This window comes from Mandrillus leucophaeus, unplaced genomic scaffold (genome assembly GCF_000951045.1).
Source record: "Mandrillus leucophaeus isolate KB7577 unplaced genomic scaffold, Mleu.le_1.0 Scaffold296, whole genome shotgun sequence".
Lineage (NCBI taxonomy): Eukaryota > Metazoa > Chordata > Mammalia > Primates > Cercopithecidae > Mandrillus > Mandrillus leucophaeus.
The window spans coordinates 20,372-35,837 of record NW_012103098.1 but is presented as its reverse complement, the minus strand read 5'-3'; the positions used below and the strand labels follow the sequence as shown (position 1 = coordinate 35,837).

At 41.2% G+C, this 15,466-nt stretch overlaps 1 protein-coding gene across 1 annotated transcript in view; it reads left to right on the top strand.

Moving 5' to 3' along the window:
- The window catches only part of CACNA2D3 (calcium channel, voltage-dependent, alpha 2/delta subunit 3), an 801,189-nt gene extending 788,728 nt beyond the window's left edge, over nt 1-12,461 (top strand). The window contains exons 35-37 of the mRNA XM_011986171.1: nt 11,368-11,480; nt 11,700-11,782; nt 12,046-12,461. Of these exons, the coding sequence (XP_011841561.1) occupies nt 11,368-11,480; nt 11,700-11,782; nt 12,046-12,138 (289 nt within the window). The 3' untranslated portion in view covers nt 12,139-12,461. The remainder of the gene's footprint in view (nt 1-11,367; nt 11,481-11,699; nt 11,783-12,045) is intronic.
- Nucleotides 12,462-15,466: the final 3,005 nt, after the last annotated feature.

The following is a 15,466-nucleotide window of genomic DNA, read 5'->3' as shown; positions in this document are numbered from 1 at the left end:
TTTTTGACACAGAGCCTCACTATGGGTTTCCCAGGCTGGTCTCAAACTCCTGGGGTTAAGCAACCCTCCTTCCTTGGCCTCTCAAAGTGCTGGGATTACAAGCATGAGCCACCACACCTGGCTATATCTTTTACTCATTTTCCGTTGTTATTCAATGACGTGTAGAAAGCAAAAATAAAGGAGGTCTCTGCCTTGCTCTCAGAAGTCTAGTAGGAAACAAAATTACCCAAATTAAAAAACAAAATATTAATAGCTGTCTGCCTGGTTACCTAGAGAAAGATGGAGGGAAGGAAGATACTAGCTGGCCTACTCACTATACTGTATTGATGATTAAATCAATTCCTACTGCCACCAACCTGTAGAATTGGAGGCATCTTTCCTTCTGACTTTTGATTTGAGCGCCTATTGGGAAACTATTTGTTTTCTTATTTGTTTCATTTATGGCTTCTTAATGTGTGTGACCTCTGCCTCCCAACTGACATTTACAGAAGCCTCTCGTTGGATCTCACTTTTAAGTGCCCTAGAAGGTAACTCTTCCATTTGTTTTCCTGGGTTACCAAAAGAGAATTTTCTATACACTCCAAAGCTTACAGTTTTGAGACTATCCTTTATGTAGCCTAGAGTGCTGGTGTCTGTCCTAGTCATTTCCAATGTAGCAGTACAAGGATGGCAAAATCGCTGTGAGCATTTAATTCCACACGCATACAGAAGGCTGTGGATTTTATGTGGGTGATACAGGTACCTACACCATGTCATGGGAGAATGGAGGAGGACATACTTCCCTTTGAGAATGAGGGCTTCACGGAGAAAGTGACATTTAATAAAACTTTTAGAACTGAATTGGGGTTCTCCAGAGGTGTGGGAGGAGGTGGCTTCAACAATCAGAGGCTTTGCTGGTCCCTGAACCAGCGGCATCAGCATTGCCTAGTAGAAGGTGAGAAAGGCAGAATCATGGGCCCTACCCTAGACCCACTGAACAGAAACTGGTATTTCAGCAAGATTCTCAGGTCATCCATAAGCATTCTCAGCTTGAGAAGCACAATTCTAGACCAGTCAGTCTCAGCCTTGAAGGATGTTGGAATCACTCCAGAAGCTTAAAGAAAAAAAAATACATACATATATATATATATATATATATATATACACACGCATGCCTTGGTCCTTCTTGCAGGGATTCCAATATAATTTATTTTAGGTGTGGCCATCAGTAGAAAAAAAATGCAAAATGAAACAAAACAAAATGCTCTTCAGGTGGTTCCAGCAAGCAACCAAGGTAAGAATTAGAGCTCCGTCTGGGTCTCAGCACTGTGAGAGAAGCAGCGTGGTGCACTCAGGGGCTCGTGGGTAGGTCAGCAGCATGGATGTTGGACAGGAAGGTGGCTTTGGGGGTGAGATGGTTGAACACATCAGGCTGGAGAGAGAGCCAGGTAGAACATAAAGGGCTTGTTTGCTTCACTCAATGCAGACCATCGGGTAGATGACAGGGGCTGTAGAAAGGTATAAAAAGAGAGATAGGGTGTCAACCTTGCACTTGGGAAGGACCACTTCAAGAATGGGTCGTGGCAGGGAGACCGGTTGGAAGATAAACCTAACATTTTGTGGATTAGCAGGGTTGGCTTCATAATTGGCCAGGCCAAGTGCAAATAAAAGTGTGGGCTGCTTGTTTAGAAAGCAAGAAAAATGTGTTCTTAAAGGTATGAAAGGTTACAACTTTTCCTTCTTTCTGTGGTCTCTCTTGACTGCTCATAATATTTTTTAATTTGCCATTTTAATATTGTGCTCCTTCAGACACAGGGCTGCTCATTGGCCAAGTGCTTAAGGAGTCCTGCCCAGTTACCTGACAGGGTGTACGGCTCAGTGGCTGCAGAGCTTCTCCCTCCCACTAGCCACAGGACGGAGGTGCCGTGTCCTGGCTGGAGGAGGGGACTGAATCTCCCTTTGCCAGGGGCTCGCTGTCCTTACTCATGCGGGACAGCCAGTCCCCAAGAGATTTCAATCTTTGCATCAGATACCAAATATACTTGGGTACCTAGATCAGGGTGGGCAGGAGGTTTGCCCTTGGTAAGTCACCCACTGAACATGCTGTGGCACTGCCAGTCACTCCCAAGCCTTGACCCTCTGCATGCCTGGCCCAGGCCCAGCCAGGTGCAGGTGAGGTGAGGGGCAGGGCTCTAGTTGCTGGGCTGAGTGCAGGAGAGGAATAGGTAGCTGGGAACACCCTGGGGAGATGGAGGAGAGTGTAACTGTATGTGAGCAAAGGCTCAACCACCCCCTCCTCACAGACCTCCTCTCTCTAATCCTATGCATGCCCCATTGGCCTCTGGACTTCACTTATATAATACAAATTCAGAGATAAAATTGAGAATTTTAAGAGAGCCATGCCTGCAGAACACTCAACTCCAAGTGACCAGCCCTTCTGATAGTAGGCCCCTCTGCAGCTACAGTAGTTGCACCCATAAAGCTGGTCCTGTAGGATGGAGATGGAAGGATGGATTTGAGAGACATTAAGGACATAGTCAAACCAGGGCATGGCAATGTTCAGGGAGGAACATGTTGAGAGTTCATTGGAGATCTCTGGCTGTATGACTGCATAGAGGGTGACACCATTAAGATATATAGGGAAACGGGAGAAATGATTATGGGAATGGGGACAGGGGCAAGCTTTAGGGACCGGAGAGCACTTCCTTTGTTCCAACAGAGAATCATCTGTCTTTTCTCTGATTTAATTGCATAGGCTGGCACTTTTAGAACAAGAATAAATAACAGAGGAAAGTGAGCCTCCTTGCCTTCTTCTGACTCTAATTAGCCTGCTCTGAGTGTTCTACCCTAAGCATGATGCTAAATTTGATTCACAAATGGGTGCTTTCTTCTGTTCTTTTAAGAATTTTTTTCAGGGATGGGTTTTGTGTCCAGTGTCTTTTAGGCACCTATTGAACAGATCCCACAGCACTGGCTGTTTTCCAAGGCTGTATAGGGTGGCTTACATTAATAGATTTTCCGGAATGTGAACTGGATGTCAAGTGGGGATTTTTTGTAGTCCCAGATTTAGGGGAGGACAAGGTGACACTATGTGCCACAAGTTCTAGAGTTGGCTGGCACTAATTTAGAGTTGGAAATCCTCCCCCAACCCCCTGCTCCCACTCCGAGCTTATTTGGGTTAGAACATGGGCCTGCCTTTTGTCTACCATGTGAACACTGATCAGGGCATATCCAACAAGAATTTCAGTATTCATGGAAAGAGGTATTTCCCTCCACCAGGTACTTTTACCCTTAGGCATGGGTTATGATCCTGTGGTCCCAGCTCCTCAGGAGACAGAGTGGGAAGGATTGCTTGAGCCTGGGAATTCAAGGCTGCAGTGAGCTATGATCACACCACTACACTCCAGCCTAGACGACAGAGCAAGACCATGTTGAAAGAAAGAAGAGAGAAAGAGAGAGAGAGGAAGAGGGAGGGAGAGGGAGAGAGAGAGGGAGAGGGAGAAGGAACGGAAGGAAGGGGAAGGAAGGGAAAGAAGGGAAGGGAAGGAAAGGAAAGAGAGAAGAAAGAGAAAAAAAAGAACTGTTTCATGTTTCTATTTTTATTAAGCTGGGACCACGCAATAATCTTGTTCATTTGCATTTCTAGGCCAATCCTCACTGCAGCATGCTATATTGCTTTTTCAGTGTCCTGCTGAAGTTTAGTTACTACATTTCATTTAAGATCATTGCATCGATAATCAAAAGGAGAAATTATTTGTGTATTTCTCTTCCTGTCCACCTCCCTCCTACTGTCTCATAATACGGCTATCAAGTTATGCTAGAACACATACAAAATAATTAAGTTTTCCTTTGAATTTAAACAGTCACCAAATATTTGCTCTCAACTTATGGGCCCGGGCCCATGTAGGGAAACCTGGTGCTTGCTGGGGCAGGGCGGCTGGGGGATAGGGCCAGTTTCCACCTCCAAAGAGAACAGGATCCTGATGGAGAGCCACAGTCACGTGCCCCATCCAGCTGGGGAATAGAACACTATGAACAGGGCAGTGCCAAATTCATTAGCTCCCTGGGACCGACTCATTGGCTTTCATTTTACCTTTGGATAAAATCTGGAGAATCTATATAAAGGGTAAAAATCTATAAAGGGTGAAATACATCAGTCTAGGGTCAAAACGTTTTAAGATTCTATCCTGACCAAATATTTTTCAAGCCACAGTTTTGTACCCATTTAATGAAAGGCAAGCCAAACAAGCTCTCCACATGTGCAATCCTGTGGTCCTCGGGGGATCTTATCCCTGCGTTCCTCCCCATCCTGCCTGCTTGTTCGGAGGGAGTACGAGGGAGGCATGGTGATCACTTTCATCATTTGGTCAGGAAAGCCCCTCTAGGAAGATAGTGTGCGGCAAATACTCTGTCTTGTCGGGGGAGGCTGTCTTGAAATCGCATCATCTTTTTCCCTCCAGTTCTTTCTCGGTCTGTAGTGAATGGGAAAGGGAGGACTGGATTATTTCAGTTCTGGCAATGGATACATCAAAATTGCTTCCCTCTCCCAACTCCCTTTCCCTCGAGGACCTAATTTATTTCACGCATTTTGACCTATCCCTGCTTAGAAACAACCGCTGTGATTCTCTGCTGAGGCATTTCCCTCCTCGCCTTTTTTGGCCCCCAGGCAAACCCACCAGGCCACAGCCCCTCTGACTATGATGTCAGCCTGGCTGCTGGGCCCAGCTGGATGGAGGTGTGTTTTATGAAGTTCAACCCTGCACCCTGGGCCATAAATACACATTGTACACATAAATGTACAGCTAACATTGCCCAGGCCCCTCCAAAGCACCATGTTAATAAGCAGACAGTAAGTCTTTAAAATATGGAAAAGTAGTTAATCTTTCCGCTGGCAAATCTTTTGTAGGGGGTGGCTTTTCTCCTCTCAGTGTAGCTGCTTGCAGGGCTTTTCAACTCCTAGGATTTGGGAAAGAAAGAAGGAAAGTTGGTTGTGGGGCTTTAAAAACAATTATCTTGCATTTGCTGTCATTAAGCATCTGCAGTGAGGGATCACTCTGGGTCTGTCCTCAAGGAGTTTGAGCTCTAATCATTCCAGCACGAGACAGACAGTCTGCTGCCTGTGGCAGAAGAACCGCACTAGCCTGGGCTCTGGAGGGCTGCAGCTTTGGGCTTGAACCTCTGCTCTGCCCCAGTTACTCTAGGTACTTAGTTTTTTGTTTCCCCATCTGTAAAATGGGCATAATTTTGTCTTATTCGTATAGCTGTGGTAAGAGTTTACTTATCCTCGTTGAGTTTCAGTTTTCTCTTTTGTAAAATGGGCTTGACCCTCACAGTTCACTTTATAATTGTTTTAAGAAGACATTAATACATTCTCCTGGTAGAGAACTTGAGGGTACAAATGGAGTTCAAGTCTCCCTTGACAGTTACTCCCTGTCATGGTCCTTTCTTCAGAGGTAACCACTGTTGCTGGTGTGGTGTGTAACCTTCCTGACCTTTATTTATACATCCATGCATTAGTTAGATAGATAGATAGGTAGATAGATAGATAGATAGATAGATAGATAGATAGATAGATAGATAGACAGACAGACATATAAAGAATCTATAGAAATGTGTCTTTTTTTTTTGTACTCACTTTATGTATAAATGCCAAGTACTTACCAGGCAAGTAATCCTAGAGGTTACAAAACAAAAAGGCTTACCAAAAAATTAAGATGCTCAACTCCCTTGTCTGAGTGAATTCATTTAAAGCATATGGCTAGAAGCAAGGGGAAAGAGGGCAGAAGACCTCCCTCCCTGTATCCTGTGTTATGCACTGTTCCTCTGTTCTCCTCTTCTCTCTCCCATCTTCCCGTCCTTTCCCTTCCCTTGTCTCCACCCTCTCCTGCTCTCTTTCCCACTGATGGTGTAGCGAGGAGGACCACACTTGAGAGTTCTCAGTCTGGAACAGGGCCTCAGCAGGCAGAAGGTGCTTGCAGCCAACACACACTTGCCTTATTGGAGAGGTGCAAGGGCAAGTGTGTAGCTTGCCTGTAACCTCCTGAGGCAAGTGATCACCTTGCCTCCCTCGTACTCCCTCCGAACAAGCAAGCAGGATGGGGAGGAACGCAGGGATAAGATCCCCCGATAAGAGCCACGACATTTATCTGTGTGTCTCAGGCAGAGAATGGATGTTGCCAGTGAGTTAATTTAAGGATGACCCAGGAGAGAGCTATCAACCTAGAGATGACAAGGTCTGTGCCTTAAGAATTGAGTGCATTTAATTTTACGTGGTCCTTCCCTTCCTTCTTCTCTATAGGAAGACACTTCATATGTTCTTCCTTTACTATTTCTGTTCAACTTGCATACGCTCTACTTGTTGAGTCCATTTACTCTAATCTAACATGAGTCATGGATCACTTATGTGCTATCTATACCTAATACATCTTATAAGTTTTATCCATCTCATTTATTTTTCTTGTTTCTCTGTAGCAGAATTGAATGTTCTTAAATAAATAGTCCTAAATATTCTTAAATACTCGTACTTTATGTATAGTTTTACATTATTTTCCCACTCACCATCTTGGGTCTCCTTTCATGACAGTAAACAGAGATCCTCTTTACCCTGTCACCTGGTGCCAAGAAGACCACCGAGTGGACATATTCTTGCTTATTCAATCATTGCCCCAGTGTTGGACATTTAGGTGGGGCTTTTTTGTTTGTTCGTTTTTGATTTTTTGTTTGTTTGTTCGTGTTTGCTTTTTTTCCATTTCAGTGAACATTGCTACCAAGAGCATCTTTGTACATGACTTCTTGGGTTCTGAACAAGAGTTTATTTTAATGAGAAGTAAAACTACAGAGAAAATAGGGTATAAAAGATTTCCACTATAATAATAACAAATTGTCCTCATAGTAGCTATAAAAGTTCACTTTCCCACCCATGGTATAGAACAGTGTTCATTTCTTCAGACTTTCTCCATTATTTGATATTATCATAGATTTTAATTTTTACCTATGTCCTAATCAAATCATTACTTTCACTTACACTTCTCTAATTTTTAGTGAGATTGAACCCCCTTTTACCTATTTGTTACTCATATGTGTTTCCTCTTCTATGAATTGTCTCACAAATTTCGATATTGAGTATGGCAAGCAGCTGCCCTTCCCTTTTTTATAAAATCCAATTTTTTATAATTGTCCAGACTATTCTCTATATTTACTCTTCTGAAAGAATCTTAGAATCACGTTCTCAAATTCCATAAAAAAACCTATTGACATTTTTATTGAAATTGCTTTGAATTAAAAAGTTAATTAAGAGAGAAATGACATATTTAAAGTATAAGTGTTCCTTTCCACCACCATTGTACTTCCCTCCAATTTTTAGCTTGTGTTTTTATGTTCCTCAGTAAATTTGCATCATTTTCTTCATAAAGGCATATGTTTTACTCGATTTATTCTTGGGCATTTTATAGTGATTATTGATACTATCAATGGTTCTTTATTTCACAAATATTTTTCATTGGTTATTGCCAGTGTCAGGCTGTGGTTTTATATGCTGATTATGTAACTAGCCAGCTTGCTGAGTTCTTTTATTAGTTCTAATAGTTGGTCAGTGGGTTCATGTGGGTTTTCTATGAACACAGCAATATCTGTTCTTTGGGTGATTGGGTCGAATTCACCTGGGGGTAGATTCTCAATGAGCATTTCAGTTTTGTTCATGGCAATTGGTCTGCTCATGATTTTTATAGCTTGGCCAAATGTAGATAATTTATGCTTTATCCCCAAAGGCGTGTTTCCTCTAAGTTCTCAGATTGTTTACAATGCTATACAGAATAGTCACCAAAAAATGTTTAAAATGCTCCCGTATCTTTCAGGTTATAATGATACTTTGTGACTTAATTTCTTGATCAGGAGTGCCAAAGTTGATTTATGTCAGTAAGCTTTTAAACCAGAGTTTGATTCTGTTGGTTATCTTCACAGTTTAATTTTTATTTTATTCTTCTGCCTTTATCATTTCAAGTTCTGTCATTGATTCAACAAATATTTACTGAGAAGTTGCTCTGTCCCAGGCACAACTCTAGGTGCTAGATAGAGGTAACTAATAACCTCAGGCAGTTAGATGCAGCCTTGTTACTTTGGAAACTACAGTCTTTTATGAGGGGCAGACAGTAAACAAGAAAGGAGAAAGATACAGAAGGAAAGTTTTGAGGTCATTGGTGTCCTTGGCAAGAACTGATTCAGTTGGAGTGGTGAGGACTACAACCTTGTTGGAATACAATTTGTGAAGGAGGGAGAGGTATGAAGAGAGAGAGTTGGGGGGAGAGAGAGAAGGATTATAGATCATTATTTTTAGGACTTATGGTATAAGGAAAGATAGAGAAACGGGGTGGTCGCAGGAGGGAGGGTTAAGAGACAGTTTTGTTTTTCGGAGCTGGGAGATGTGACAGCATGTTTGCCAGCCTCCAGGAAGGGCTAGTAGATGAGGGAAACTATTTGTGCAACCGTCACTTGTCTCTTCTTTTCCACCAGTCACATCCTTGAAGAAGCCTGAGAGATAGGCTTTGCAGAGGGACATTAATACTCAATCCAGTGGACAAGAAGGAAGACAATGTATAGGGCACAGGTGCAGGTTTATCTTCTTATTTTTCCAGCTTCTTGATTTGAAAACTTAGTCAAATATTTGCAACCTTTATTTTTTCTGATGAAAATGTCTAAGATTATACCGCACAAATTTGAATCTGGGCTATTATCAAATCTCAAGGATTGATGAAAGGTATTTTTTAACTTTTAATTTTCACTGTTTATATCATTTTGGTATTAATTTCTAATTGTACTCTACCATAAAAGAAGAATGTATAATCAATACTATAGGTTCTTTGGAATGTGTTGCAGTTCCCTGTGTTTGAAAATAATTTATATTCTGTGTTGTTTATATCTGAAGAGTTTTGGGTCCATATTTTTAATAGATCATGCTTTCAGAAATCCCTTTTGTTATTTCTTTCGGTTTGTATACTACTATCATTATGTGAATAATCAATCATGTTTTATCTTGTTAGTGGATTATAATTCTTTTCGGTATGAACTGTTTTATTTATTACATTGTAATGATTTTTTACTCTGAATATTTGTATATTACTACTTAACCTGAACTTGTTTCTTTTTTGTTAGCATATTTTTGATGTATTTTCCCCTCCTCCTATGTCATTCTGTTTTAGGAGTGTTTGTGGCAAACAGCATAATGTTTGTAAACCCAATTTAAGAGTCTTTGCCTTTTAATATGTGAATCTAACAACCTCACAGTTATTGTGATTGGTAATAATTTTAGGTTTATACTGGCAGTCATGTGTGTGTAGGGGGGGTGTTTAATTTCTCATGCTATCCAGATTTATCAGGTTTTAAATACTTTTAAATATTTTTTCAATGATTATTCCTAATTTGAAAATATAATTTTCTATAAATGTCTACGGAGATCTAGAATCTATTTTTCTCTGGACATGACATACCTTTGACTCTCTTTTTTCCTCAAAACTTTAAATATATTACTCTGTTTCTTCATCTTCAGTACTCCCACTGAGAAACTGGTTTTATTCTCATTCTAAGTAATTTGTTTCTAGGGAAGCTTTTAGGATTGGTCTGTATCTTTGAGGATAGGAAGTTTTTTACTCATGTTTCAGTGGGCCCATTCATTGAAAAGAATTGGATTTGTTTTTTCAGTGCAAAAAATATTTTCTCCCTTTGGATCTTTTATGTCATATTTTCATCTCTTCTCCTTTATTGTTCATCTGGCAGACACACTTGGCTTAATCTTCTAGTCAGCCATTTGTTCTGAGTGTTTTGTGATCTTGGTTTTGTGGTTTTCTTTGAGACTCTATTAACCTGCCACCTCCAAGGTAGAAATTATGGGCTCTCTGAAGAGAGAGATCTCAGGTAGAATATATTTATGTTGATAGGCAAAATCCATTCAGAAGAGGCCAATTGCTGGAGTAACATTCTTGCATAGGCGAGAGTCTAGTGTTAAAGAGGGAAGATAAAGCAGATATAGATATAGATATAGATGGAATTAATTAGCAAAACAGTCAGCAAGATTGAATATTTCTCTGAAGCCAGATGTAGTTCTGGACAAGAGTGGGAAGGGCAGAGAGTAGGTGTCCCAGTGTGGATAGTGGTTAAGGCATTGAGGAAACATCTTTGCACAGTGGCAAGCCCTGTTCCCTACTACAGATGAAGAAAATGAACATAACTGTGTGATATTAGATGGGCATTGGGCATTTATAGAAAAGAAGTCAATTGTGTTGCAGTCTCAGAGGCATTCATGGATCATTCAACATAGGAGGTGACAACAGGTTTAAAAAGGGGGAGTTCCTTTCCCTTCTTTATAACGTCCCATAAAGCAGAAGAACTTTTCTTCATTGCATGATTTTAGTTCATCATGGTGATATACTCAAAAGAATGGAACAAATTTATTGCAAGAAAGGCAAATGAAGATAAAACCTTTGGAGAGACTGACAATTTTGTTAATGTCCGTTTGTTAAGTTAAAAATCTATTAAACTGAATTTAATGAAATATTATGAAAAGTTATGTGATAGGGGTTATAAGCATGGAGTTAAAATTATTTAGCTAATCTGTTGGTTCTGGAAGAATATGAGATTTTGATCCCTCATTTGTTCCTCCAAAAAGTCAGTATTGTTTTGTGTTAAAAGATTATTTTATAGTGTCTTTGTCACTTCACCACGTTGGGCAGTGTGAGAAGGAGGCACTGCCAAGCTTGCTTAAGTTGGACTAACTATACTGATGGATCAGAAGGTCAGAGCAGCTATACAGCCTTGGTTCTTACAGAACTTGTGCTCTGGGAAGTGTGGGACCTCATAAATGACTAGCATTAATCTCACTCAAAACACTGTTCCTGTATACTGGGCAGACATTGTGCAAAGCAGTATAAGGAAGGCTCTAAGAAGTTCACTACCTCCTTTGCCATTGGTATGACATAGTTTCACTCTATCCTTGAGGGAAGGAGGAGAGAAAATGCCACTTAGAGGAACATCAAATGTAACTTGGGGTAATGTTTAGGCTCTGGGAGAAGGAAATTAGTCTTTGAAAGTCTCACCTCTTAAACTTTGGGAACAGGTGATTCAACCAACTGTGACTCTTGTGTTTTGTACATACAGCATTTCAGTCTTTCCAAGGTGAGTTGTATGAGCTGCATGTCATTATAGCTATTGTTTTCCTAGTGAAGCTAGGTATTTATAAGTGAAGAGCCTCATGGAGAAAGGTAACATTAGTAGTAAAACAGTCTCCAAAATTTGCTTTACAAAATATGGTAGTTGCTACCACCCAGGAGAGAAGTCTTCCTCATGACTCTTTAATTGACGGATAGTAAATGAGTGTCTCACTACCTCTTGTTCCAACAGGTCCTTTGTCATCCAGCAAATCCCAAGCAGCAACCTGTTCATGGTGGTGGTGGACAGCAGCTGCCTCTGTGAATCTGTGGCCCCCATCACCATGGCGCCCATTGAAATCAGGTATATCCTTTTGTGTGCAGGTCCAGTCACTACCACGGAAACCAGTAAGGGGGATCAATAGTAAGGAAACCTGGGGGAGAAATATTAGAGAAGGAAAATTACATCCTTTCCACTGTTGGAGAGAGAGAGTAGTTAAGAGAGTTGTCATTACCAAGTTTTGACCTCTGAAATGCAGAGTAGAAAAAAGCAATCCTTGGAAACATGCCTTAACTACAGTCAACATAATGAATCCCTTAAGTGTGAACGTCTAAAGGCCCAGAAGATCAGAAGGCGCCCGGAATCTTGTCATGGCTTCCATCCTGAGGTAAGTCTGAGAACTGTTCCTGTTTCCTTTTCCCATCAGAATCACCATGAGAGTCTCACACTGGTCAAAGAACTACAGCTGAAAAGTTTACTCATGAGAAAATAATCCTTTTCAGTAAACTGAATCCGCACTTCATCTAGGTCCCAGAAGACTTTGTTCTTACATTAGAGATGGGAGAGAGGTCTGGGGAATCCACATGGTTGGAAAGTTGAAGGTGTCCTGGAGTCCATTTGCGTCTAACCAACCCCTGCCTTTCCCTGTAGGAGAATGCAAGGGAGTGTGGGGGTGCGCCGAGTCTCCGGGCCCAGACAGTCCTTCTTCTGCTCCCTCTGCTTTTGATGCTCTTCTCAAGGTGACACTGACTGAGATGTTCTCTTGGCATGCTAAATCATGGATAAACTGTGAACCAAAATATGGTGCAACATACGAGACATGAATATAGTCCAACCATCAGCATCTCCTCATGATTTTAAACTGTGCGTGATATAAACTCTTAAGATATGTTGACAAAAAGTTATCTTTTTACTTTGCCAGTCATGCAAATGTGAGTTTGCCACATGATAATCACCCTTCATCAGAAATGGGACTGCAAGTGATAGGCAGTGTCCCTTCTGCTTGAAACCTATTGAAACCAATTTAAAACTGTGTACTTTTTAAATAAAGTATATGAAAATCATAATCTCCATGTTTGGATTTGATCATCACTTTATTGCTAAGAATACCAACTGAAAACAATGCATGGGAAAAAGGTCCCCATTCTAGAAACCAGGAAATGATGGCTGTTGGCAGAGCCTTTGTTCTAAAGCAGATTCTAGGCACATATTTAACAATTGTTTAGATGCTTCACTCTCAGTTATAAAAATATTTATAGAAGTAAATCAAAATATCATCTACATGGGAAGAGTTTATTACATAGAACCCTGAATTTTGTTGAACTAAACTTCAATGAAAATCATAATTTGGATGCGAACACAAGCTTTCATCATATTCAAGTGGTGAATTATTTGGGAATAGAAATAAGTCATAAATCCTAGGAATTTGGTCTGAGGAGACTTGAAGGAGGAAAAGAACAATGATTATAAATTTGGCTTCTGGCTTTCCCCATAAACAAGATATGAAATTAGATCTCAAGTATTATAGGAGATGAAACTACCCAGACATGTAAGCATTTCTAAACACTGGGTCTTGACCCAAAGAAAACAGATTTCATTGGATCATTGTTACTAAATAAAGTGGAATAATTTCCATGCCTAGGCAGAGTAGAGAATGCCTTACTTTATAGGACAGACATCTAAAAGTTATCCAGAGAATCCTACTTAAACTCTTTTAAAAAGGGGCACATTATCCTCTTGATAGTTTAGAAAAACTGATGTCACTGTACTGCTTTATACTAAAAGGATTCCACAACATCGTTGTAACTTTTAAAATTACTATGCCTCCAGTGCTGTTTGTTCTCAACGTAACAATAATGTAACAGGCAAACTTGCCAAACTTTCAACAGCCATGCGGCTATAGAATTGTGACAGTTGATATTATTCACTCTGTGCACTTGGTAAATGAATAAATTCATTTGTTGCTCATACAAATATAAAGATATATTACATTTATACTGATATATTGATATCAGATAAGGAGCCACAATTTATTAAACTGGAATGATAAGACTCTAAACCCATAAAGTCACAAGTATAAAGACATTCTATTTATGCCTGAGGTGATGGCCAGAGGAAAATTGCGCTTAATACTAAGAAAGATGAATTTATCACAGATCTAGGTGATTTATAGAAAAATTTAGGTGATTTTAAAAAAGAGCAAGTTAGGGGATTTATAAGAGAGAGAAATCATATTCTAATTAAATTTTAACAAAAATAACATCACATAGCCTATGATTCCCCATTACAGTTCTTAAAAACTGGCAACAATAAGTCAAGCATATTATGATATAATGCTCATAGTTTAATGCAAATGATGCAAAATACGTGTAATATAATTGCGTATAATTCCACTCCCAGTCTCATTTTAAACGATGGAGTAACATCATTTTTGTTAAACTGTTTATGGCATAAATATAGCATCCTTGAGTCACACTGTGCCTCATGCCCTTATCAGGGATTACATTCATGTAACTGACCCACCAGGCACCTCTGTTTGCTGTTCTCACAAGAGCTCCAAGCAACTGGACATTCTATTTATCTACTTGGAACTTGAATAATTTTCTCCAACTTAATGTGTCCTAAGCACAACTCATGATCTCCCTCCATGAAACTTTTTTCTTCCCACTGACTCAACTCCAACCACAAACCTTGGGGCCACCCTATTTGCGCTTTCCCCCACAGCCCGCCTTGCATCAAGTCTCATGAGCTCCGCCCTTCAAACACCAAACCTGACCACCACTTTTCCCAGCCCTGCACTGCTGCCATCCTCTTCCCAGTCACTACCCCCTGTCCCGGGTCTCTGAAGACCTATGTCCTCATTGGTATCCTCTCTTCCACTGTCAGCGACCACCCAGTCCTACTCCATGGTTGGTTCTCCACACAACAACCAGAGTAGTTTTTCAGAAACAAATATCTGATCCTCGCCTTGCCCAGTGCAATTAGAAAAGCATACACAAAAACATACATCCCTTACTGTAGTCCACAGCAGGGGTTCTCCAAGTCTTCTGTGTGTTTGAATGACTCAGGGACTTTTCAAAAATCTCTGGGGCAGGCTGGGCACGGTGGCTGATGCCTGTAATCCCAGCACTTTGGGAGGCTGAGGTGGGCAGATCACCTGAGGTCAGGAGTTGGAGACTAGCCTGGCCAATATGGTGAAACCCTGTCTCTACTAAAAATACAAAAATTAACCGGGCATGGTGGCGGGCGCCTGTAATCCCAGCTACTCGGGAGGCTGAGGTGGGAGAATCGTTTGAACCTGGGAGGAGGAGGTTGCAGTGAGCCGAGATCGTGCCACTGCACTCCATCCTGGGTGACAGAGCAAGACTCCATCTCAAACAAACAAACAAAAATTCTGGGGCAGAACCCAGGCATTTCAGTTTTTGTTAAAACTCCCCAGGTGATGTTAATATGAAGCCAGGTTTGCATCCACTGAGCTATGGGGCCTACAGGGCCTTGGCTCTGGACTCTTCCTCCCTTTCCCACGCCATCCTGTGCCGCTGTGTCCCAGACCCGCTGTGCTCCACGGCTCTGCCTCCAAGCCTTTGAAAATGCCAGGCATGGTCCCCACTCAGGGCTTTTGTTCTTCCTGTGCCCTCTGCCTGGAGGGCTCTAGACCCTGGTCTTCATGCAGCTGCTCCTTCCCAACATCCAGGATCCCTTCAAAAATTCCTTCCTCAGAGACCCCTGGTACAGCTGCTCTTCTCCCCCGCTCTTCTGGTTTTACTTTTCCTTTATATCAGTATCTGAAATCATTTTATTTTCAGTTTCAACTACTGTATTCCAGCTCCGCAAGGTCAGGGACTCCTCTGTCATTCGTGACTTCATCTCCAACTCCCAGAACAGTGCCTGGCCTATAATACAACTAAAACCCCGAATAACAATGGCAAAGCTAGCACCTACTGTTTACTGTGATCTGACTCTCTGCCTGGTGCCATTTGAAGTGACTTCTTTGTTTAACTCATGGGATTTTCACAGCACACTTAGGAAGTAGATGTGATTCTGATCCTCATTATACCGATGGAGAAACGGA